The 26,458-nt window shown below is 47.6% G+C and overlaps 1 protein-coding gene across 2 annotated transcripts in view; it reads right to left on the bottom strand.

The window, feature by feature from the left end:
* Positions 1-294: 294 nt before the first annotated feature.
* Positions 295-26,458, bottom strand: part of TIA1 (TIA1 cytotoxic granule associated RNA binding protein) — a 309,231-nt gene continuing 283,067 nt past the window's right edge. For both annotated transcript variants that reach the window (XM_069214209.1, XM_069214210.1), the window contains exon 13: positions 295-1,188. In XM_069214209.1, coding sequence (XP_069070310.1) covers positions 1,062-1,188 — 127 coding nt within the window. In that variant the 3' untranslated portion in view covers positions 295-1,061. The remainder of the gene's footprint in view (positions 1,189-26,458) is intronic.

The following is a 26,458-nucleotide window of genomic DNA, read 5'->3' as shown; positions in this document are numbered from 1 at the left end:
AATGAAAAAAACAAAGTCTTCAAAAATGAAGGTGCTTGCCTTGCCAGCAAGCACATATTTTCTACAGTTAACTGTCTATTTGCAACCTTTTCAGAAAAATAAACTGAAATGGTAATTGAACGCTGCGAACAGTTGCTAAAATCTATTTCTATAAAACTAAAGTGAACAAAAATTAGAAGGATGGAAGAAATTATAAATGTTAATTTACAATTTCAAACGATACTTGTTAGCAAAAAAGCTTTTATGCTTCCCGTGTAGTTATCACAAAAAAATTCTCACTACAGATAAAAATCCTTCAGAGGAAATCCAACAGGGATTTATTTTTTCTAGGCACCTTTTGCAGAACACAAATGATTCCAAGAACGGATCCATGTGTATTGGTTAAAACGCTAAGTGTCACATCTTTTCCATGGAGCGACAAATTTTTAATAACAATAAGGCAAGACAATTTGTTTGAAAAATGTCTAGATACAAAATGAAAGAGAACCCTCAAGAAACCTGGCATAACAACAAAAGTGTAGGTGGAAGAATTTTTTTTACAATATGTAATTTTTTCTTTACAGGTTGCGCACACTGAAGATTATACAAAAAAACCAAGTACCTTCAGCATTTGCACAATTTTAGGTTTTTGTACAACAGATCCTTATAATACACAATTTCAAATCAGAAGGAATGTAAACTAAAACCGCGCTACATCAGAAGGGGGAGGGAAATATGTTTAAACATTGTTGTGCAATTTGCTGCCAGCATTCAGTTTTTACAATGTGGCAGCCATCCCTGCATTGTTTTTCTTTATTTCAAACAAGGACCTTAAATGTTACATATCAAAAGAAGAAAAGAAGGCAAAAATTGGCAGAAATGCAGCATCTCAGTTCCTTTTCTTTAAACAATGTGGATGACAAAGTAATTTCATGATTAAAAAAATGAAATTGTTTTTAAATAAATACATTGTATCCGACATTTGCAGTGACTTGATTGATACTTTCTCTAAGTAAACAAAAGGCTTTACAACACTCCTTTGCAGCCTAAAGCCACTGATTCTAGGTTTGCAGAGTCCTTTCTCATTGAGTTTGGAAGCCTGCCATTCGGTATCCAGTTTGATTTGCCATCATGCTTCCATTCTGGCCTTGGGTTGGTTGAACTCCGTAATTTGCACCTATCCAAGCTGTTGAAGACGGCGGAGTTTGACTGGTAAAATAAAACATCAGTAAACATTAGTGCATATTCTGTGAAGAGGCACCTAACATTCACTTTAAAGTGTGTATCATAACAAATCAGAATGCAACTGTTTTAAAACAGTCTCAAACTTTAGAATTGACATAACATACATTTGGCTGAAAAGATCTCTTTAGTTGCACTCAAAAAACAAACTTACAGGAATGTGGCACATAAATATTAACTTTATCATGGAATTTGACATAGCTCCTTTACAGGATTCAAATACTACACTGCCTCAGAACACAATGTCAGCTAGTAAGTCTCTCTATGAGAAAGTGTTGCATGTTCATCTGCATGGCTTGGAAAAGCTACACCACCCTGCCCTTTACATATTCTGCCTGCCGTGTTTTCCCAACAATCCGTGAGTACATTGGAGGGAAGTCTACATTTTTGAACAAATGTTCGTTAAATGTGTAGCTTTACTGATCGGACCCAAACAAACTGAATCCCTAATCAGTGGAAGGATAGTTCTAGACCCTTCACTTGCTGCTATCAGAAGGCTGGCAGTTGTGGCAACACAATTCTCATCCAAAGACCGTCCTTTCGGGATATGGCCTACAGGTTCTATGTGTAAAAGGCATCACACTAGGCCCTAAAACAGGGGGTTCTTGATTAGCCTCCTTTGTAGGCATGTCCTTAAATATGTTGTGGGTGTGTTGCTGCAACAGGAAAGACTGCGTATGTGCACTCAAGACTGAGTCCGCTGTAGTCTTGCTTTTTATCACCAACAGGCAAGGCACACAGCAAATATCTATATTTTGAGTCAGTCTCCACGGCAGGGGGCTCAATTATTGGGTTGCTGGGCTTCCAAGCCCTTTTCTTTAGTTAGATCAACTCTCTCCTACTCTGGTGAAAATCCTCTTTCTTCCTGTGCCATTTATCACTTAGTAACAGATCTTCTGTAAAGACTTCCTGGTTTGGAAATGAAATCCGCAATTTGATCATTTTTAGCTGGAACTTGTCTGACTCATGACACTTCGCTCCAGAAGTCAATGAAAATAGGGCATAGAGGATGGATGTCCTGCTCCATGACTGCACAAACTTTGGTATAAGCAGAACACTGAAGTGCTGAGTTTCCTGGGGCTAAACATCTGCTTGGTCCCCACTTTCCCATCTAACTAGTCATAAACCTTAGCTCTTAAGAAGCTTTGCGGTGACCTATGGTATGGTAGTTTCTTACCGATCGGTGTAGTTTTGCAGCTTGAGGAATTTTCTGGATTCACATACTGTGCATTAGTCCGCCATCTAGTGGTTGGGTGCGGAATTGTCTCAATTTTATTGGGGCCTTTCTTTGTTATTGTGTGCTGTTAGGCATTGAAGTACCTCAATTTGGTGTCCCCTGTGATGTTGATGCACTCCCCACCTTTGGTCACCACCTACAAATCCCCATTCCCCCCCCTCAAAATATTTCAAGATGCAAAACTACACCAACATGTAAGAAACTTAACATTTTGCAGCATGAATCTTTTCGGGCTTCACATGCTGTGCATGACTCTATAGCAGTTTGTTCTTGCTGAAGTGGTTGGGTTGAAGATTAAAACTGATTACTAAACAGATAATGTAAAACATTTTGTCCCCCGTGTGCATCTGTATTCATTTGTACATCTATGCAGTAGTGTTTATCAAAAGTGTGAACTGATGACCACATTGCAACCATACAAATGTCTTGTAAAGGTATATTTGTGAGAAAGGCAATAGTTGATCCTTTTTTCCTTGTTGAGTGAACTTCTTGAATTGATTGCAAAGGTTCCACTGCATTCTTGTGACATAATTAAATTGTTCGTGCTATACATTCTGCAAATGAATTCCTGGTTACTGTTTGCAAAGGAAACAAAGTTGCTTAGTTTTCCTATAGGGCTTTGTCTTTTCAATACAGAGTGTAGTCCCCTGTAAAGTGCTCCAAAACCCCACACTGGTATGAGAGGTGGAATACAACAAATTAATTGCATGTGACATAGGCTAGGAAGAGATGAGAAGCCCTTATGGTTTTACTTCCTTTCCCCACCACTTATTTATGTGAAAAAGCTTTCTCAGATCTTCTGTGCCTAAAAAAAAAAAATCTCTTAGGAAATGTAGAACCTGACCAGAAGATTCAACTTTCCAAAATAAAACCAAACATTGAAAAGTTAGTCGGCAAAATGCAGCGCCAACCTTCCCAATAAAATTATTGTAAAAATATTTTTCAATATAAAAATTATATTTTTAGTAAAAGTCAAAATAATCTTTATTTGGCTAATATACTAGCTATAAAAGCAAAGAAAACATCAAAAAGGAACAATAAAATACATTAAAACCGACAGATCTTAAGAAATTTGAGTATTTCTCTGGTGTGTACTCGTTTGTGTATTTTTTGCAAATTACTGTTTTAATGTTTGAAAATTAAATCATTCAAATTGCTTGTGGGTCCATGGCTTCCAGTAATGATTTAGTGGTGGTTCTCAGGAGTCAAAAGTTTGGGAGCCACTGATATATAGCATTATGGCCCAACTTGCATCTGGTGTGTGTGCAATGGTCTTTCTGCCTGATTCTTTGTTTTGAAAGAAACTTGGTATTTGGATACTCTAGTTTACGTGGAATTGTGAGATCACTTTAGGTAAGAACTGAGGATCAGTTCACAACCGCTAGAAAGATCTGTAGATCTGCTTTATGAAACAGTTCAAAAGGAGTCTTCAACTGTGTGAGAACCACATTAAAGTTCCAAGAAGCAGCTGGTACCTTCTTTGGTGGCGAAATCTTATCTGCTCACTCCAAAAACATTTTCACTACTGGTGTTGTGAGAATACTTCCCTCTATGTGTCTTCTTGTGTAAGCCACTATGGCAGCTAAATGTGCCTTTAAAACAGTTTAAATTGCTTGCATTCCAGAAGGTGTGTTCAATATTTTAACGGTTTTATCTTGTATTCGTTTTTAGAAGCCCTTGTTTATAACACTATAGTATCTCTTTCATTTAGCAGTACAGCAATTTTTTTTTTTTTTGCTGTAGGTTCCCTTGCTTCTCCAAGGATGGCCATTGTTTTTTTCTGGCAACTTTAGATGTCCTAATTCTAAGTCCTCAGGAGCCATGCTGCTAGGTTCAAAGATTCTGGCTTTGATTGTGGAAGCCTTCCTTTTTCCATTGACAACAGGTCTGGTCTTTTTGGTAGTTTTATTTTCCCTTGTGCCAATTAGATCAGTTCTGAGAACCATGTGGTGGAATTAGCATTAATATAATTTTGCTGATCTTGCACATTTTCTGATCACCCCCAGTGGGGGAAACGCATACACAAATCTCCTTAACCAGTTTATCGACCATGCATTCCCTAGGGATTGGTGGTACGGCTATCTGGAGGCAAAATTTTGCGTTCAAAGATGTTGCAAAAAGATTTATTTATGGAGCTCCCCCATTCTTGAAAGATCCTCTGAACTGACTGGTTGAGTTCCCATTTGTGAGAGCATGAAGGCTGTCACCTCAATCTGTCCGCCTTGAGGTTGTTCTTCCCTGGTCGATGCACTCCTAATAGGTCTATCTTTTTTGGATTATCCATCTCCACATTTCCTGTGCTAATTTGGCTAGAGGTAGGGATTGTGTCCCCCCCCACCCCAGTTTGTTGATATAGAACATGATTGTTGTATTGTCAGCTTGGATCACTATTGTCCTTCCCCAAAGCTCTTTCTAAAATGCTTTTAAGGGTAGGAACACTTAGTTCCAAAAAGTTGATATGTTGAACCGCTTCCTGATCCTTCCACACACCTTGTACTGAGATTGCCCATGTGTGCACTTGATCCCATATGTGAAGCAACTGTTGTAATGGTTACTGTAGGAGTTGCTTGTACAAATGTTTTACCTTGAGTTGTGTGCTGTTCCACAACGCTATCTCTTTCTCCAACGTCTGCGTGACAACCACTAGATCTTCCCAACTCCCTGTTGCCTGTTACCATTGATTTTGCAGCCATTCATATAATGGTCTCATGTGGAGTCTTGCATATGGGATCAGAGAGATACAGTAAGCCATCCTTCCAAGGAACTTCCCCACCGTCCTAACTGTCAGAGTTTGCCCCTTCTGGTACTGCTGCGTTTAATTCAACAGGGTCTTGATTCGCTTCTTGCTGGGGTACACTTTCCCTTGGAGAGATTTTATTCATGCTCCTAGAAAAATCTTTTCTCACTCTGGCTCTGCAGACAATTTCCCCATACTTACTAAGAATCCCAAGGTGAATAGTTATTTCATCACTTGTATGTGTTCCTTGCATTTTATGTAAGTTTGCTCTTGTAAGGAAATGCCTCCTTGGCATGGTTACCCCCTGACTTTTTGCCTTTGCTGATGCTAAGTTTTGATTTGAAAGTGTGCGGAGGCCTGCTAACCAGGCCCCAGCACCAGTGTTCTTTCCCTAACCTGTACTTTTGTTTCCACAATTGGCACACCCTGGCATCCAGGTAAGTCCCTTGTAACTGGTACCCCTGGTGCCAGGGAAGGTCTCTAAGGGATGCAGCATGTCTTATGCCACCCTGGGGACCCCTCACTCAGCACAGACACACTGCTTGCCAGCTTGTGTGCTGGTGAGGACAAAACAAGTAAGTCGACATGGCACTCCCCTCAGGGTGCCATGCCAACCTCACACTGCCTATGCAGTATAGATAAGTCACCCCTCTAGCAGGCCTTACAGCCCTAAGGCAGGGTGCACTATACCATAGGTGAGGGCACCAGTGCATGAGCACTGTGCCCCTACAATGTCTAAGGTTTTGCTTAGACACTGTAAGTGCAGGGTAGCCATAAGAGTATATGGTCTGGGAGTCTGTCATGCACGAACTCCACAGCACCATAAAGGCTACACTGAAAACTGTGAAGTTTGGTATCAAACTTGTCAGCACAATAAATGCACACTGATGCCAGTGTACATTTTATTGTAACATACACTCCAGAGGGCACCTTAGAGGTGCCCCCTGAAACCTTAACCGACTATCCGTGTAGGCTGAGAGGTTTTAGCAGCCTGCCACACTAGACATGTTGCTGGCCACATGGGGAGAGTGCCTTTGTCACTCTGTGGCTAGTAACAAAGCCTGTACTGGGTGGAGGTGCTTCACACCTCCCCCTGCAGGAACTGTAACACCTGGCAGTGAGCCTCAAAGGCTCACCCCTTTTGTTACAGCACCACAGGACACTCCAGCTAGTGGAGTTGCCCCTGCCCCCTCCGGCCACGGCCCCACTTTTGGCAGCAAGGCCAGAGGAGATAATGAGAAAAAAAAAAAAGGAGTCGTCACTGGCCAGTCAGGAGAGCCCCTAAGGTGTCCTGAGCTGAGGTGACTGACTTTTAGAAATCCTCCATCTTGCAGATGGAGGATTCCCCCAATAGGGATAGGAATGTGACCCCCCCCCTCCCCTTGGGAGGAGGCACAAAGAGGGTGTACCCACGCTCAGGGCTAGTAGCCATTGGCTACTAACCCCCCCCAGACCTAAACACACCCTTCAATTTAGTATTTAAGGGCTCCCCAGAACCTAGGAACTGAGATTCCTGCAACCTAAGAAGAGGACTGCTAAGCTGAAAAACCCTGCAGAGAAGACAGACACCAACTGCTTTGGCCCCAGCACTACCGGCCTGTCTCCCCACTTCTAAAGACACTGCTCCAGCGACGCTCTCCCCAGGGATCAGCGACCTCTGAATCCTCAGAGGACTGCCCTGCTCTAGAAGGACCAAGAAACTCCAGAGGACAGCGGCTCTGTTCACCCAAGACTGCAACTTTGTAACAAAGGAGCAACTTTAAAACAACTGTTTCCCGCCGGAAGTGTGAGACTTGGCACTCTGCACCCGACACCCCCGGCTCGACTTGTGGAGAACAATCACTTCAGGGAGGACTCCCCGGCGACTGCGAGACCGTGAGTAGCCAGAGTTGCCCCCCCTGATCCCCCACAGCGACACCTGCAGAGGGAATCCCGAGGCTCCTCCTGACCGCGACTGCCTGCTTCAAAGACCCGACACCTGGTAAAGACTCTGCACCCGCAGCCCCCAGGACCGGAAGGATCCGACCTCCAGTGCAGGAGCGACCCCCAGGTGGCCCTCTCCCTTGCCCAGGTGGTGGCTACCCCGAGGATCCCCCCCCCCCCCCAATCGCTGAAGAGACCTCATGTCTCCCATTGATTTCTATTGCAAACCAGACGCTTGTTTGCACACTGCACCCGGCCGCGGAGGGTGTACTTTCTGTGCTGACTTGTGTCGTCGTCGTAAATTTATAGGGTTCCACCATTGAAGCGAGAAGTGTGTCCGGCGGTCTATCAACACTAGATCTTGGAGTTGACCCTGTGCCTGTGTCCATTGTTTTGCTAGGCACTGTTATAAAGGCCGCATGTGTAATCTTGCGTTTGGGACAATGGCTATGCATGAAGACATCATGCCTAGAAGTTTCATTAGAAACCTTACTTGGTAGTGTTGGTTTGGCTGTATGTTAGATGTTATATTTTGGAACGCTTGTACTCTTTGTGGACTTGGCGTGGCAATCGCTTTTTGTGTGTTGTGTTGCTCCCAAGTCGTCTAAGTATGGGAATACGTGCATGTGCTGTCTCCTTATGTGAGCGGCTACTACTGCAAGGCATTTTGTGAATACCCTTGGGGCTGTTATCCCGAACGGTAACACTTTGAATGGATAGTGTATGCCGTGTATTACAAACCTTAAGTATTTTCTGTGAGAAGGATGTATGGGTATGTGACAGTAGGCATCCTTGAGATCTAACGTTGACATGTAGTCCTCTTTTTTTAGTAAGGGTACCACGTCTTGAAGTGTTACCATGTGAAAGTGATCTGACTTGATGAAGAGATTCAGTGTTCTGAGGTCTAATATAGGTCTTAACGTTTTGTCCTTTTTTGGAATTAGGAAATATAGTGAGTAGACACCTGTTCCTTTCTAATGTTTGGGTACTAACTATTGCTTGTTTTTGTAATAATGCTTGGAACTCTAGTTGTAATAGGTCTAAGTGTTGTTTGGACATATTGTGTGCGCTTGGGGGCACATCTGGCGGGAAATTTATGAATTTTATGCAATAACCATGTTGGATAATGGCTAGGACCCATGCGTCTGTAGTTGTGTGTCCAGTTTTGGTAGTATGTGGTAAGTCTCCCCCCCCACTAGTGATAAGTAGTGGGGTTTTGTGACATTGAAGTCACTGTTTGGTTTGATTTGACTTTGGTGTTTGGAATTTTCCCCTTCCTCTTGGGAATTGTCCACCTCTGTATGAGCCACGAAACCCTCCTCTCTGATATTGTCCCAGATAGGTAGGTCTGGTTTGCGAAGTGGAAGGCTCTGGTGTTTGCATTCGAAACCCCCCCCCTCTAAATTGTGGCTTTCTAAATGTGTCTCTTATCTGTGGGGAGTAGAGCGCGCCCATGGCTTTGGCCGTGTCCGTCTTTAATTTTTCAATTGCAGTGTCCACTTCCGGCCTCAACAATTGTTCCTGGTTAAAAGGCATGTTCAACACTGCTTGTTGGATTTCTGGCTTGAATCCAGAGCTTCGTAACCATGCATGCCTGCGAATGGTTACCGCAGTGTTGACAGTTCGTGCTGCCGAGTCTAATGCAGACCTTATTTGTGGTGAGTGTAGTGGAGAAGGTTGTGGCGAAAACCTTGGTGGTAGGGTTTTATCTCTTGCCACCTTTGCCTTCGGCTGCATTTGACTCCTGAAATGCAGGCTTTCTTTTGGTTTTAATTGGAAGAGTTTGTATTTTTCCAGTCTCTTTCTGGATATGCAACCTCCTTTGGGTATGTTCTGGTTCCCCCATACTTATTTCCTGCTCAAATTTGTGTTCATGAATTTGGCTGGAAAGTCCTTGCTCTTCTGTGTAAGAGCTTCTTTTCGGCTCCGAAGCTGCTTTTTTCGGTACTGATGCTTCCGATAAAGTCTTTTTCGGTTCAGACGTTACTTTTCTCACCTTGGGTGAGTCGAACTATCGGTGTCGAGATCGTTCGGTGCCTGAATCTCAACCGGATTCGGCAAGTCTTTGGCCTTTTTCGGTGCCAATGTTAGGTCACCTTCTTTTCGGTGGGTTAAGCCATGGCCTGCTGGCGGTGGCATACCCACGGCCTTAATGATCTTTGTGTGAGTCTTGTACGGGGCAGTTTTACTCACCGTTTTCTGCATCGTCGTGGTTCGCTCACTTTCGGAATCGTCGACAGGCCTCACAAGTATCCTGCCTGTGTTCTGGTGATAGACACAGATTACAGACCAAGTGTTGGTCTGTATAAGGATACTTCGAGTGCCACTTCGGACAGAAGCGGAAGGGGGTCCGGTCCATTAGTTTCGTCGATGGATGCGGTCAGGTCAACCAGGCCCGCTGAAGAGCGGAAGCCCTGAAGGGCCGCCGGAGCGCTTCTACTATCGGTGTCGATACGCTAACACTAAACCGGTACAGAGCGCGAACAATACCGTTGAATTTTCGATATTTAGCTAACTTTCCCGATTTGAAACACGGAGTGAAGAGGAACACGTCCGAACCCGATGGCGGAAAGAAAATCTAAGATGGAGTCGACGCCCATGCGCAATGGAGCTGAAAGGGAGGAGTCCCTCGGTCTCGTGACTCGAAAAGACTTCTTCGAAGAAAAACAACTTGTAACACTCCGAGCACAACACTAGATGGCAGGATAATGCACAGCATGTGTATCTGCAGCTACACATGCCATCGAACATATAAATATATAAAGGAATACTTCAAACAAAATACCGTCTGTAAACTCCATCTTTACTTCTCTCCTTTTTTTTTTTTAAAACATGAATAGCATTGGATCTGTATCCGAAAATAACAGACAAAATGTGCATACCTGATCTAGGATGGAGGGATGAATGAGATGGCTCACCTTCACCTGAAGAGTGACCTGAGGACTGCTTGACCCAATGCTACCTCTCCCTGAGATAGTGCTTCCAAGCAGTAATGTCTTGTAAATGTATGGCAGCTCTTCCATGTTGCTGCTCAGCAAATGTCTTGCAGGGAAAACCCTGCAACAGCACTGCTGAGGAAGAGACTACCCACGTAGAATGAGCGCGGACCGATGAATGTAGTCGTTTGCCCGCTGCTTGATGGCAGAATCGAATGGCTGAGGCTATCCATCTGGCTATACTCTGCTTGGAGAGCGGTTGACCTCGTCTGGGTGCACTGTAAGCTACGAACAATTGATTAGAGTGGCAAAAGGACTTAGTTCTGTCCAAGTAGAATTGAACACATCTCTTAACATCTAAGGAGTGTAATGCTCTTTCTGCAGGAGTAGATGGATGTGGAAAAAAGGTTTTAAAAACTAAGGGCTCGTTCATGTGGAAGTCCGAAGGTACCTTCGGGATGAAATGCGGGTTTGTGCACAGCAGTAGTTTGTCTTGTTTAATCTGCAAGAACGTCTCCTGTATGGAGAGGGCCTGTATCTCACTGACCTGTCTGGCTGATGTGAGAGCCACCAGTAAAGCAACCTTCCAAGAAAGGAATTTCACAGAGACTCGATGAATCGGTTCAAACAGATGCTTCATTAACTGTGCTAAAACAATATTCAGGTTCCACGAGGGAGGAGGAGGTCTGAATGGAGGAATGACCCTGAAAAGTCCTTTCAAAAACAGTTTGATTAAACAAGAGGAATACAGTGAAGGTGAAGAGTGAACGCCTGTATGATGCTATTGCCGCCAGATGCACCTTTATGGAGGAATGCGCCAGGCCTGATTGCGCTAAATGCAATAAATATGGCAATATTTGTTGACAGTGGATCAATTTGCCGCTGGTGACACCAGAAACAAAATCTTTTCCATTTGCAAGAGTAAGGCTTATTAGTGCCATCTGCTCTAGCTCTGGACAAAATGTACCTACATTCCTGTGGGATATTCAGATGTGCAAACTCCCTTTGCCCAGGAGCCATGCTGACAATCGCATCGACCGAGGATCCGGGTGCAATATTTGCCCTTTGTTCATTGTTAGTAAGTGCGGAGACTGTTTCAGTGGAATGTGAGGCTTCATTGATAGAAGAAGCTCTGCAAACCGGTGTTGGAAGGGCCAGTATGGAGCTCTTGAGTTGGTTTTAAGTGACTCGGATCTATCAATATCAGGATGCACAACTCTGCCTTCATTTTCGTGAGGACTCTTGGGATCAATGGAATTGGAGGAAAGGCGTAAGCAAAGATGTCTGACCAAACTATGGAAAACGCATTCCCCCAAGATCCCTTTTGATGATGCCAGCTTGCGAAGTACTGGCATTTGGCATTCCACTTGCTGGCGAACAGGTCAATTGTTGGCGTTCCCCACTGGGAAAAGATGTAGTCCACTGTGGACTGGTCCACCTCCCACTCGTGGCAGCTCGATCTTTGCATGCTGAGCGAGTCCGCTATCTTGTTCTTTATCCCTGGCAAATGCACCACTTAGTCTGATGCCTTGCTGCGAGGCCCAATTCCAAATTCTTTGGGCTTCCCTGGAGAGGGTGAGCGATCTCGTGCCTCCTTGTTTGTTGAGTGTAGGAAGTTGGCTCTGTATGTGCTATTTCAAAGTAAGGAATAGCATGCACAGAGTCCAAGGGTTCCCCTTAGAGGTAAAATAGTGGTAAAAAATAGATAATACTAATGCTCTATTTTGTGGTAGTGTGGTCGAGCAGTAGGCTTATCCAAGGAGTAGTGTTAAGCATTTGTTGTACATACACATAGACAATAAATGAGGTACACACACTCAGAGACAAATCCAGCCAATAGGTTTTGTTATAGAAAAATATCTTTTCTTAGTTTATTTTAAGAACCACAGGTTCACATTCTACATGTAATAGCTCATTTGAAAGGTATTGCAGGTAAGTACTTTAGGAACTTTAAATCATAAAAATTGCATGTATACTTTCCAAGTTATTGACAAATAGCGGTTTTAAAAGTGGACACTTAGTGCAATTTTCACAGTTCCTAGGGGAGGTAAGTTTTGGTTAGTTTTACCAGGTAAGTAAGACACTTACAGGGTTCAGTTCTTGGTCCAAGGTAGCCCACCGTTGGGGGTTCAGAGCAACCCCAAAGTCACCACACCAGCAGCTCAGGGCCGGTCAGGTGCAGAGTTCAAAGTGGTGCCCAAAACACATAGGCTAGAATGGAGAGAAGGGGGTGCCCCGGTTCCGGTCTGCTTGCAGGTAAGTACCCGCGTCTTCGGAGGGCAGACCAGGGGGGTTTTGTAGGGCACCGGGGGGGACACAAGTCCACACAGAAATTTCACCCTCAGCGGCGCGGGGGCGGCCGGGTGCAGTGTAGAAACAAGCGTCGGGTTCGCAATGTTAGTCTATGAGAGATCTCGGGATCTCTTCAGCGCTGCAGGCAGGCAAGGGGGGGATTCCTCGGGGAAACCTCCACTTGGGCAAGGGAGAGGGACTCCTGGGGGTCACTTCTCCAGTGAAAGTCCGGTCCTTCAGGTCCTGGGGGCTGCGGGTGCAGGGTCTCTCCCAGGCGTCGGGACTTTAGGTTCAAAGAGTCGCGGTCAGGGGAAGCCTCGGGATTCCCTCTGCAGGCGGCGCTGTGGGGGCTCAGGGGGGACAGGTTTTGGTACTCACAGTATCAGAGTAGTCCTGGGGTCCCTCCTGAGGTGTTGGATCGCCACCAGCCGAGTCGGGGTCGCCGGGTGCAGTGTTGCAAGTCTCACGCTTCTTGCGGGGAGCTTGCAGGGTTCTTTAAAGTTGCTGGAAACAAAGTTGCAGCTTTTCTTGGAGCAGGTCCGCTGTCCTCGGGAGTTTCTTGTCTTTTCGAAGCAGGGGCAGTCCTCAGAGGATGTCGAGGTCGCTGGTCCCTTTGGAAGGCGTCGCTGGAGCAGGATCTTTGGAAGGCAGGAGACAGGCCGGTGAGTTTCTGGAGCCAAGGCAGTTGTCGTCTTCTGGTCTTCCGCTGCAGGGGTTTTCAGCTGGGCAGTCCTTGTAGTTGCAGGAATCTGATTTTCTAGGGTTCAGGGTAGCCCTTAAATACTAAATTTAAGGGCGTGTTTAGGTCTGGGGGGTTAGTAGCCAATGGCTACTAGCCCTGAGGGTGGGTACACCCTCTTTGTGCCTCCTCCCAAGGGGAGGGGGTCACAATCCTAACCCTATTGGGGGAATCCTCCATCTGCAAGATGGAGGATTTCTAAAAGTTAGAGTCACTTCAGCTCAGGACACCTTAGGGGCTGTCCTGACTGGCCAGTGACTCCTCCTTGTTGCTTTCTTTGTTCCCTCCAGCCTTGCCGCCAAAAGTGGGGGCCGTGGCCGGAGGGGGCGGGCAACTCCACTAAGCTGGAGTGCCCTGCTGGGCTGTGACAAAGGGGTGAGCCTTTGAGGCTCACCGCCAGGTGTCACAGCTCCTGCCTGGGGGAGGTGTTAGCATCTCCACCCAGTGCAGGCTTTGTTACTGGCCTCAGAGTGACAAAGGCACTCTCCCCATGGGGCCAGCAACATGTCTCTGGTGTGGCAGGCTGCTGGAACTAGTCAGCCTACACAGACAGTCGGTTAAGTTTCAGGGGGCACCTCTAAGGTGCCCTCTGTGGTGTATTTTACAATAAAATGTACACTGGCATCAGTGTGCATTTATTGTGCTGAGAAGTTTGATACCAAACTTCCCAGTTTTCAGTGTAGCCATTATGGTGCTGTGGAGTTCGTGTTTGACAGACTCCCAGACCATATACTCTTATGGCTACCCTGCACTTACAATGTCTAAGGTTTTGTTTAGACACTGTAGGGGTACCATGCTCAAGCACTGGTACCCTCACCTATGGTATAGTGCACCCTGCCTTAGGGCTGTAAGGCCTGCTAGAGGGGTGTCTTACCTATACTGCATAGGCAGTGAGAGGCTGGCATGGCACCCTGAGGGGAGTGCCATGTCGACTTACTCATTTTGTTCTCACTAGCACACACAGGCTTGTAAGCAGTGTGTCTGTGCTGAGTGAGGGGTCTCTAGGGTGGCATAAGACATGCTGCAGCCCTTAGAGACCTTCCTTGGCATCAGGGCCCTTGGTACTAGAAGTACCAGTTACAAGGGACTTATCTGAATGCCAGGGTGTGCCAATTGTGGATACAATGGTACATTTTAGGTGAAGGAACACTGGTGCTGGGGCCTGGTTAGCAGGGTCCCAGCACTCTTCTCAGTCAAGTCAGCATCAGTATCAGGCAAAAAGTGGGGGGTAACTGCAACAGGGAGCCATTTCTTTACATTGAGGTAATGCATCTTAGTGGTGTTGTCTTATTACTACGTCTGATCCTGCTATTTTCTGAAGAAAAGCCTGCAAAGCGAGAAACTGCTCTGAGCTCTAGCAGATTGATGTGCATCACTCAACTCTAGTGGCCACTTGCCACTTACTTGAAGATCTTGCAACACGTTTCCCCGACCCTCCAGAGATGCGTCCGTAGTGATGGTCCATGGAGCTGGATGATGTAGAAAGGAAAGACCGATGGACAGATGATGCTTTCGAGACCACCATGTCAGAGCTTTGGCTATTGCTGGGGTTATGTTTATCCGATCTTCGAAGCTTCCTGAAATCTGGAGCCACTGAAGATTGAGTTGCTCCTTTTGCAGTCGCATTTTTAGTCTACATCATGCCTGTAAAGAAATGGCTCCCTGTTGCAGTTACCCCCCACTTTTTGCCTGATACTGATGCTGACTTGACTGAGAAGTGTGCTGGGACCCTGCTAACCAGGCCCCAGCACCAGTGTTCTTTCACCTAAAATGTACCATTGTTTCCACAATTGGCACAACCCTGGCACCTAGGTAAGTCCCTTATAACTGGTACCCCTGGTACCAAGGGCCCTGATGCCAGGGAAGGTCTCTAAGGGCTGCAGCATGTCTTATGCCACCCTAGGGACCCCTCACTCAGCACAGACACACTGCTTGCCAGCTTGTGTGTGCTGGTGGGGAGAAAATGACTAAGTCGACATGGCACTCCCCTCAGGGTGCCATGCCAACCTCCCACTGCCTGTGGCATAGGTAAGTCACCCCTCTAGTAGGCCTTACAGCCCTAAGACAGGGTGCACTATACCACAGGTGAGGGCATATGTGCATGAGCACTATGCCCCTACAGTGTCTAAGCAAAACCTTAGACATTGTAAGTGCAGGGTAGCCATAAGAGTATAGGGGCTGTGTAGGAAGTTGGCTCTGTATGTGCTATTTCAAAGTAAGGAATAGCATGCACAGAGTCCAAGGGTTCCCCTTAGAGGTAAAATAGTGGTAAAAATAGATAATACTAATGCTCTATTTTGTGGTAGTGTGGTCGAGCAGTAGGCTTATCCAAGGAGTAGTGTTAAGCATTTGTTGTACATACACAGACAATAAATGAGATACACACACTCAGAGACAAATCCAGCCAATAGGCTTTGTATAGAAAAATATCTTTTCTTAGTTTATTTTAAGAACCACAGGTTCAAATTTAACATGTAATATCTTGTTTGAAAGGTATTGCAGGTAAGTACATTAGGAACTTTGAATCATTTCAATTGCATGTATACTTTTCAAGTTATTCACAAGTAGCTATTTTAAAAGTGGACACTTGGTGCAATTTTCACAGTTCCTGGGGGAGGTAAGTTTTTGTTAGTTCTACCAGGTAAGTAAGACACTTACAGGGTTCAGTTCTTGGTCCAAGGTAGCCCACCGTTGGGGGTTCAGAGCAACCCCAAAGTCACCACACCAGCAGCTCAGGGCCGGTCAGGTGCAGAGTTCAAAATGGTGCCCAAAACGCATAGGCTAGAATGGAGAGAAGGGGGTGCCCCGGTTCCGGTCTGCTTGCAGGTAAGTACCCGCGTCTTCGGAGGGCAGACCAGGGGGGTTTTGTAGGGCACCGGGGGGGACACAAGCCCACACAGAAATTTCACCCTCAGCAGCGCGGGGGCGGCCGGGTGCAGTGTAGAAACAAGCGTTGGGTTTTCAATGTTAGTCTATGAGAGATCAAGGGATCTCTTTAGCGCTGCAGGCAGGCAAGGGGGGGCTTCCTCGGGGAAACCTCCACTTGGGCAAGGGAGAGGGACTCCTGGGGGTCACTTCTCCAGTGAAAGTCCGGTCCTTCAGGTCCTGGGGGCTGCGGGTGCAGGGTCTTTTCCAGGCGTCGGGACTTAGGTTTCAGAGAGTCACGGTCAGGGGAAGCCTCGGGATTCCCTCTGCAGGCGGCGCTGTGGGGGCTCAGGGGGGACAGGTTTTGGTACTCAGTATCAGAGTAGTCCTGGGGTCCCTCCTGAGGTGTTGGATCTCCACCAGCCGAGTCGGGGTCGCCGGGTGCAGTATTGCAAGTCTCACGCTTCTTGCGGGGAGTTGCAGGGTTCTTTAAAGCTGCTTCTTGAAACAAAGTTGCAGTCTTTTTGGAGCAGGTCCGCTGTCCTCGGGAGTTTCTTGTCGTCGTCGAAGCAGGGCAGTCCTCAGAGGATTCAGAGGTCGCTGGTCCCTTTGGAAGGCGTCGCTGGAGCAGAGTTCTTTGGAAGGCAGGAGACAGGCCGGTGAGTTTCTGGAGCCAAGGCAGTTGTTGTCTTCTGGTCTTCCTCTGCAGGGGTTTTCAGCTGGGCAGTCCTTCTTGTTGTTGCAGGAATCTAATTTTCTAGGGTTCAGGGTAGCCCTTAAATACTAAATTTAAGGGCGTGTTTAGGTCTGGGGGGTTAGTAGCCAATGGCTACTAGCCCTGAGGGTGGGTACATCCTCTTTGTGCCTCCTCCCAAGGGGAGGGGGTCACAATCCTAACCCTATTGGGGGAATCCTCCATCTGCAAGATGGAGGATTTCTAAAAGTTAGAGTCACCTCAGCTCAGGACACCTTAGGGGCTGTCCTGACTGGCCAGTGACTCCTCCTTGTTGCTTTCTTTGTTCCCTCCAGCCTTGCCGCCAAAAGTGGGGGCCGTGGCCGGAGGGGGCGGGCAACTCCACTAAGCTGGAGTGCCCTGCTGGGCTGTGACAAAGGGGTGAGCCTTTGAGGCTCACCGCCAGGTGTTACAGCTCCTGCCTGGGGGAGGTGTTAGCATCTCCACCCAGTGCAGGCTTTGTTACTGGCCTCAGAGTGACAAAGGCACTCTCCCCATGGGGCCAGCAACAGATATCTAGTGTGGCAGGCTGCTGGAACTAGTCCGCCTACACAGACAGTTGGTTAAGTTTCAGGGGGCACCTCTAAGGTGCCCTCTGGGGTGTATTTTGCAATTAAATGTACACTGGCATCAGTGTGCATTTATTGTGCTGAGAAGTTTGATACCAAACTTCCCAGTTTTCAGTGTAGCCATTATGGTGCTGTGGAGTTCGTGTTTGACAACCTCCCAGACCATATACTCTTATGGCTACCCTGCACTTACAATGTCTAAGGTTTTGTTTAGACACTGTAGGGGTACCATGCTCATGCACTGGTACCCTCACCTATGGTATAGTGCACCCTGCCTTAGGGCTGTAAGGCCTGCTAGAGGGGTGGCTGACCTATACTTGCATAGGCAGTGAGAGGCTGGCATGGCACCCTGAGGGGAGTGCCATGTCGACTTACTCGTTTTGTTCTCACTAGCACACACAAGCTGGCAAGCAGTGTGTCTGTGCTGAGTGAGAGGTCTCCAGGGTGGCATAAGACATGCTGCAGCCCTTAGAGACCTTCCTTGGCATCAGGGCCCTTGGTACTAGAAGTACCAGTTACAAGGGACTTATCTGGATGCCAGGGTCTGCCAATTGTGGATACAAAAGTACAGGTTAGGGAAAGAACACTGGTGCTGGGGCCTGGTTAGCAGGCCTCAGCACACTTTCAATTGTAAACATAGCATCAGCAAAGGCAAAAAGTCAGGGGGCAACCATGCCAAGGAGGCATTTCCTTACAGGCTGGGAGTCTGTCAAAAACGAACTCCACAGCTCCATAATGGCTACACTGAATACTGGGAAGTTTAGTATCAAACTTCTCAGAATAATAAACCCACACTGATGCCAGTGTTGGATTTATTAAAAAATGCACAGAGAGAGTATCTTAGAGATGCCCCCTATATTTTACCCAATTGTTCAGTGTAGGCTGACTGGTTCCAGCAGCCTGCCACACTAGAGAGATGTTGCTGGCCCCATGGGGAGAAGTGCCTTTGTCACTCTGAGGCCAGTAACAAAGCCTGCACTGGGTGGCGATGCTAACACCTCCCCCAGGCAGGAGCTGTCACACCTGGCGGTGAGCCTCAAAGGCTCACCCCTTTGTGCCAGCACCGCAGGACACTCCAGCTAGTGGAGTTGCCCGCCCCCTCCGGCCACTGCCCCCACTTTTGGCAGAAAGGCCGGAGAAAATAATGAGAAAAACAAGGAGGAGTCACTGGCCAGTCAGGACAGCCCCTAAGGTGTCCTGAGCTGAAGTGACTAACTTTTAGAAATCCTCCATCTTGCAGATGGAGGATTCCCCAATAGGATTAGGGATGTGACCCCCTCCCCTTGGGAGGAGGCACGAAGAGGGTGTACCCACCCTCAGGGCTAGTAGCCATTGGCTGCTAACCCCCCAGACCTAAACACGCCCTTAAATTTAGTATTTAAGGGCTCCCCTGAACCTAAGAATTTAGATTCCTGCAACTTACCGAAGAAGAAGACTGCTGAGCTGAAAACCCCTGCAGAAGAAGAAAGAAGACACCAACTGCTTTGGCCCCAGTCCTACCGGCCTGTCTCCTGCCTTCTAAAGAACCCTGCTCCAGCGACGCTTTCTACAGGACCAGCGACCTCTGAATCCTCAGAGGACTGCCCTACTTCCAAGAGACCAAGAAACTCCAGAGGACAGCGGCACTGCTCCAAAAGAACCGCAACTTTGTTTCAAGGAGCAGCTTTAAAGACCCCTACAACTCCCCGCAAGAAGCGTGAGACTTGCAACACTGCACCCGGCGACCCCGACTCGACTGGTGGAGAAAACGCTTGAGGGAGGACCCTCCGGTGACTCTACGACTGTGAGTAACCAAAGTTATCCCCCCTGAGCCCCCACAGCGACGCCTGCAGAGGGAATCCCGAGGCTCCCCCTGACTGCGACTGCCTGAACTCCCTTTCCCGACGGCTGGAAAAGACTCTGCACCCGCAGCCCCCAGCACCTAAAGAAACGGAACTCCTGTGCAGGAGTGACCCCCCGGAGGCCCTCTCCCTTGCCTAGGTGGTGGCTACCCCGAGGAGCCCCCCCCTTGCCTGCCTGCAACGCTGAAGAGATCCCTTGATCTCTCATTGAAAACCGTTACAAACCCGACGCGTGTTTGCACACTGCACCTGGCCGCCCCCGCGCTGCTGAGGGTGTACTTTTTGTGCTGACCTGTGTCCCCCCCGGTGCCCTACAAAACCCCCCTTGTCTGCCCTCCGAAGACGCGGGTACTTACCTGCTGGCAGACCGGAACCGGGGCACCCCCTTCTCTCCATTGCAGCCTATGTGTTTTGGGCACCTCTTTGACCTCTGCACCTGACCGGCCCTGAGCTGCTGGTGTGGTAACTTTGGGGTTGCTCTGAACCCCCAACGGTGGGCTACCTTGGACCAAAAACTGAAACCTGTAAAAACTAACAAAAACTTACCTCCCCCAGGAACTGTGAAAATAGCACTAAGTGTCCACTTTTAAAACAGCTTATTGTGTTTTATGTAAAAAGTATACATGCTACTGTAATGATTTAAAGTTCCTGAAGTACTTACCTGCAATACCTTTCAAATGAGATATTACATGTAGAATTTGAACCTGTGGTTCTTAAAATAAACTAAGAAAAGATATTTTTCTATAACAAAACCTATTGGCTGGATTTGTCTCTGAGTGTGTGTTCCTCATTTATTGCCTGTGTGTATGTACAACAAATGCTTAACACTACTCCTTTGATAAGCCTACTGCTCGACCACACTACCACAAAATAGAGCATTAGTATTATCTCTTTTTGCCACTATCTTACCTCTAAGGGGAACCCTTGGACTCTGTGCATACTATTCCTTACTTTGAAATAGTGCATACAGAGCCAACTTCCTACATTGGTGGATCAGCGGTGGGGTACAAGACTTTGCATTTGCTGGACTACTCAGCCAATACCTGATCACACGACAAATTCCAAAAATTGTCATTAGAAATTGATTTTTGCAATTTGAGCTATTTTTCTAAATTCTTAAAAGACCTGCTAGGGCCTTTTGTTAGATCCTGTTTAGCATTTCTTTTAGAGTTTAAAAGTTTGGTATAAGTTTGAATTAGATCCTAGAACTAGTTTTAGTTTCTTAAAAAGTATTCCAACTTTTAGAAGCATAATGTCTAGTGCAGAGACGAATGTGGTGGAACTCGACACCACACCTTACCTCCATCTTAAGATGAGGGAGCTAAGGTCACTCTGTAAAATAAAGAAAATAGTAATGGGCCCCAGACCTTCCAAACTACAGCTCCAGGAGCTGTTGGCAGAGTTTGAAAAGGCCAACCCCTCGGAGGATGGCAACTCAGAGGATGATGATAGTGACTTGGAGGGTGATTCCCCCCTACCAGTCCTATCTAGGGAGGACAGGGCCTCTCAAGCCCTGACTCCACAAATCATAGTCAGAGATGCTGGTTCCCTCACAGGAGGGACCAAACTCTCTGAAATCACTGAGGATAACTCCAGTGAAGAGGACATCCAGTTAGCCAGGATGGCCAAAAGATTGGCTTTGGAAAGACAGATCCTAGCCATAGAAAGGGAAAGACAAGAGATGGGCCTAGGACCCATCAATGGTGGCAGCAACATAAATAGGGTCAGAGATTCTCCTGACATGTTGAAAATCCCTAAAGGGATTGTAACTAAATATGAAGATGGTGATGACATCACCAAATGGTTCACAGCTTTTGAGAGGGCTTGTGTAACCAGAAAAGTGAACAAATCTCACTGGGGTGCTCTCCTTTGGGAAATGTTCACTGGAAAGTGAAGGGATAGACTCCTCACACTCTCTGGAAATGATGCAGAATCTTATGACCTCATGAAGGGAACCCTGATTGAGGGCTTTGGATTCTTCACTGAGGAGTATAGAATTAGATTTAGGGGGGCTCAAAAATCCTCGAGCCAGACCTGGGTTGATTTTGTAGACTACTCAGTGAAAACACTGGATGGTTGGGTAACTGGAAATGAAGTGCATGACTATGTTGGGCTTTATCATTTGTTTATGAAAGAACACATTTTAAGTAACTGCTTCAATGAAAAGTTGCATCAGTATCTGGTAGACCTAGGTCCAATTTCTCCCCAAGAATTGGGAAAGAAGGCAGACCACTGGGTCAAGACTAGGGTAACCAAAACTTCCACTGGGGGTGACCAAAAGAAAGGGGTTACAAAACCTCCTCAGGAGAAAGTGGGTGACACTAGAAACAAAGAAAAAGAGTCCTCTGTAGGCCCCCAAAAACCAGACCAGGTGGGTGAGCCCCAAGACACAACCCAAACCAAAGGTGGGTACCAGGGTAAGAACTGGGATGCCACTAAGGCATGGTGCCATAACTGTAAACAGACAGGGCACCACACCAAGGACACTTCTTGTCCCAAAAACAAACCCCCTAGCAAAATCCCAGGGGTGACCAGTGTAGCCATTGGGGATGACTCCTCAGATGAGGAGGTCTTCATAGCCTTCAACTGGAAAAAGGGCCCAACAGGTGAGTTGGAGATTCCAGAGGGAAGTAGACACTTCCACCACCTAATGGTGAATGGAATCCCAGCCACTGCCCTGAGAGACACTTGTGCCAGTCACACTATTGTGCATGACAGGCTGGTGTTCTCAAACCAGTACATCCCAGGTGAGACTGCCAGAGTAAGAGTTAGCCCAGACAGGGTCACTGTTAGGCCTGTGGCTTTTGTGCCCATAGAAGTGGGTGGGACTTTTAGCTGGAGAAGGGTGGTAGTCAGTACAGACCTCCCCCTTGATTGTCTCCTTGGAAATGACTACCCAGAGGTTAGTCAGAGCCCAAGAGAGGAACTGGTCCAGTGCCAGTCCTCTCCCAAGGATTCTGGAGTTCCTGCCTCTGCAGTAAATGCAAGTAGGCCCCAGAAGAAAAAGAAAAGGAAACAGAGTAGGAAAGGTGGACAACCTTTAGCCAAGGTTCCAGCAAGCCAAGGAGATTTTGCTCCAGTAGGGGAGAACTCCAAAAGTGGCTCTGATAAAGTCCAACCTGACCCACAAGAAGTCCTGGCTAGTCAGGCAACTGTCAAGTCTGAGTGGGTGGCCCCTCAGCTAACAGAAGAAAGAGTGGAAGAAGGGTGTTTACTACAAGATGTGATAACCCCCCACTCTAATACAGCAGACAGGCACCCTGAACCCAAAGAAGCCTGTAACTTAGCCCCTTCCCTTGTAGGCGAAGAGCTAAAGGTGTGGTTCTAGGCACTGACAGCTGTCAGTGGCCTCTGCTGGGTGTTAGCCTTTATGGCTGCACTATCCTTGCCATGGTGGTCAGACCCCATGCCAAATAGCAAGTTAGGCCCCCTGACCCTGTTGGTCATTGTGGGGTTACTCCAGCTCTGGGTAACCTCTTTGGGTAAGCTAGGGGTGACCCTGGCTAAGATAAGCAGAGGTGGATACCTCTAACCCCAAAATAGAGAGAATGGGTGAAGACATAAAAAGCACAGACAAGAGGCAGTTCGGACTAGGTCCTATCACTGTGGAAGTGGGTCAGTTCCCCAGAGGGAATGACCTGAACAGGAGGATGTAAGGCAGAGTAGGCCCTGCAACAAACCAGCCTATTTCCTCTACTCTTCCTCGCCTGACAGACTAGGAAGACTCTCCCAGCTTTGGCTGAGTCTCCTGGCCTGTGGGGGGGGGGGGGTTGTGTAAAGAAATGGCTCCCTGTTGCAGTTACCCCCCACTTTTTGCCTGATACTGATGCTGACTTGACTGAAGTGTGCTGGGACCCTGCTAACCAGGCCCCAGCACCAGTGTTCTTTCACCTAAAATGTACCATTGTTTCCACAATTGGCACAACCCTGGCACCTACGTAAGTCCCTTATAACTGGTACCCCTGGTACCAAGGGCCCTGATGCCAGGGAAGGTCTCTAAGGGCTGCAGCATGTCTTATGCCACCCTAGGGACCCCTCACTCAGCACAGACACACTGCTTACCAGCTTGTGTGTGCTGGTGGGGACAAAACGAGTAAGTCAACATGGCACTCCCCTCAGGGTGCCATGCCAACCTCCCACTGCCTGTGGCATAGGTAAGTCACCCCTCTAGTAGGCCTTACAGCCCTAAGGCAGGGTGCACTATACCACAGGTGAGGGCATATGTGCATGAGCACTATGCCCCTACAGTGTCTAAGCAAAACCTTAGACATTGTAAGTGCAGGGTAGCCATAAGAGTATAGGGGCTGGGAGTCTGTCAAAAACGAACTCCACAGCTCCATAATGGCTACACTGAATACTTGGAAGTTTAGTATCAAACTTCTCAGAATAAAAAACCCACACTGATGCCAGTGTTGGATTTATTAAAAAATGCACACAGAGAGCATCTTAGAGATGCCCCCTGTATTTTACCCAATTGTTCAGTGTAGGCTGACTGGTTCCAGCAGCCTGCCACACTAGAGACATGTTGCTGGCCCCATGGGGAGAGTGCCTTTGTCACTCTGAGGCCAGCAACAAAGCCTGCACTGGGTGGAGATGCTAACACCTACCCCAGGCAGGAGCTGTCACACCTGGCGGTGAGCCTCAAAGGCTCACCCCTTTGTGCCAGCACCGCAGGACACTCCAGCTAGTGGAGTGGCCCGCCCCCTCCGGCCACGGCCCCCACTTTTGGCGGCAAGGCCGGAGAAAATAATAATAAAAACAAGGAGGAGTCACTGGCCAGTCAGGACAGCCCCTAAGGTGTCCTGAGCTGAAGTGACTAACTTTTAGAAATCCTCCATCTTGCAGATGGAGGATTCCCCAATAGGATTAGGGATGTGACCCCCTCCCCTTGGGAGGAGGCACGAAGAGGGTGTACCCACCCTCAGGGCTAGTAGCCATTGGCTGCTAACCCCCCAGACCTAAACACGCCCTTAAATTTAGTATTTAAGGGCTCCCCTGAACCTAAGAATTTAGATTCCTGCAACTTACCGAAGAAGAAGACTGCTGAGCTGAAAACCCCTGCAGAAGAAGAAAGAAGACACCAACTGCTTTGGCCCCAGTCCTACCGGCCTGTCTCCTGCCTTCTAAAGAACCCTGCTCCAGCGACGCTTTCTCCAGGACCAGCGACCTCTGAATCCTCAGAGGACTGCCCTACTTCCAAGAGACCAAGAAACTCCCGAGGACAGCGGCACTGCTTCAAAAGAACTGCAACTTTGTTTCAAGGAGCAGCTTTAAAGACCCCTACAACTCCCCGCAAGAAGCGTGAGACTTGCAACACTGCACCCGGCGACCCCGACTCGACTGGTGGAGAAAACGCTTCAGGGAGGACCCTCCGGTGACTCTACGACTGAGTAACCAAAGTTGTCCCCCCTGAACCCCCACAGCGACGCCTGCAGAGGGAATCCCGAGGCTCCCCCTGACCGCGACTGCCTGAACTCCCTTTCCCGACGGCTGGAAAAGACTCTGCACCCGCAGCCCCCAGCACCTAAAGAAACGGAACTCCTGTGCAGGAGTGACCCCCAGGAGGCCCTCTCCCTTGCCTAGGTGGTGGCTACCCCGAGGAGCCCCCCCCTTGCCTGCCTGCAACGCTGAAGAGATCCCTTGATCTCTCATTGAAAACCGTTACAAACCCGACGCGTGTTTGCACACTGCACCCGGCTGCCCCCGCGCTGCTGAGGGTGTACTTTTTGTGCTGACCTGTGTCCCCCCCGGTGCCCTACAAAACCCCCCTGGTCTGCCCTCCGAAGACGCGGGTACTTACCTGCTGGCAGACCGGAACCGGGGCACCCCCTTCTCTCCATTGCAGCCTATGTGTTTTGGGCACCTCTTTGACCTCTGCACCTGACCGGCCCTGAGCTGCTGGTGTGGTAACTTTGGGGTTGCTCTGAACCCCCAACGGTGGGCTACCTTGGACCAAAAACTGAAACCTGTAAGTGACTTACTTACCTGTGAAAACTAACAAAAACTTACCTCCCCCAGGAACTGTGAAAATTGCACTAGGTGTCCACTTTTAAAACAGCTTATTGTGTTTTATGTAAAAAGTATACATGCTAATGTAATGATTTAAAGTTCCTGAAGTACTTACCTGCAATACCTTTCAAATGAGATATTACATGTAGAATTTGAACCTGTGGTTCTTAAAATAAACTAAGAAAAGATATTTTTCTATAACAAAACCTATTGGCTGGATTTGTCTCGGAGTGTGTGTTCCTCATTTATTGCTTGTGTGTATGTACAACAAATGCTTAACACTACTCCTTTGATAAGCCTACTGCTCGACCACACTACCACAAAATAGAGCATTAGTATTCTCTTTTTGCCACTATCTTACCTCTAAGGGGAACCCTTGGACTCTGTGCATACTATTCCTTACTTTGAAATAGTGCATACAGAGCCAACTTCCTACAATGCCCAACAAGGATTTGAAAATGTGAACAGAAACGCAGTTTCTTCCCTGTAAAGACTTTGCTAGAGTCAGTAACTTCTTGTAAGGAAATGCCTCCTTGGCATGGTTGCCCCCTGACTTTTTGCCTTTGCTGATGCTATGTTTACAATTGAAAGTGTGCTGAGGCCTGCTAACCAGGCCCCAGCACCAGTGTTCTTTCCCTAACCTGTACTTTTGTATCCACAATTGGCAGACCCTGGCATCCAGATAAGTCCCTTGTAACTGGTACTTCTAGTACCAAGGGCCCTGATGCCAAGGAAGGTCTCTAAGGGCTGCAGCATGTCTTATGCCACCCTGGAGACCTCTCACTCAGCACAGACACACTGCTTGCCAGCTTGTGTGTGCTAGTGAGGACAAAACGAGTAAGTCGACATGGCACTCCCCTCAGGGTGCCATGCCAGCCTCTCACTGCCTATGCAGTATAGGTAAGACACCCCTCTAGCAGGCCTTACAGCCCTAAGGCAGGGTGCACTATACCATAGGTGAGGGTACCAGTGCATGAGCATGGTACCCCTACAGTGTCTAAACAAAACCTTAGACATTGTAAGTGCAGGGTAGCCATAAGAGTATATGGTCTGGGAGTCTGTCGAACACGAACTCCACAGCACCATAATGGCTACACTGAAAACTGGGAAGTTTGGTATCAAACTTCTCAGCACAATAAATGCACACTGATGCCAGTGTACATTTTATTGTAAAATACACCACAGAGGGCACCTTAGAGGTGCCCCCTGAAACTTAACCGACTATCTGTGTAGGCTGACTAGTTTTAGCAGCCTGCCACAAACCGAGACATGTTGCTGGCCCCATGGGGAGAGTGCCTTTGTCACTCTGAGGCCAGTAACAAAGCCTGCACTGGGTGGAGATGCTAACACCTCTCC

This window comes from Pleurodeles waltl, chromosome 11 (assembly GCF_031143425.1).
Source record: "Pleurodeles waltl isolate 20211129_DDA chromosome 11, aPleWal1.hap1.20221129, whole genome shotgun sequence".
Lineage (NCBI taxonomy): Eukaryota > Metazoa > Chordata > Amphibia > Caudata > Salamandridae > Pleurodeles > Pleurodeles waltl.
This window is presented reverse-complemented; position numbering and strand designations above follow the sequence as displayed.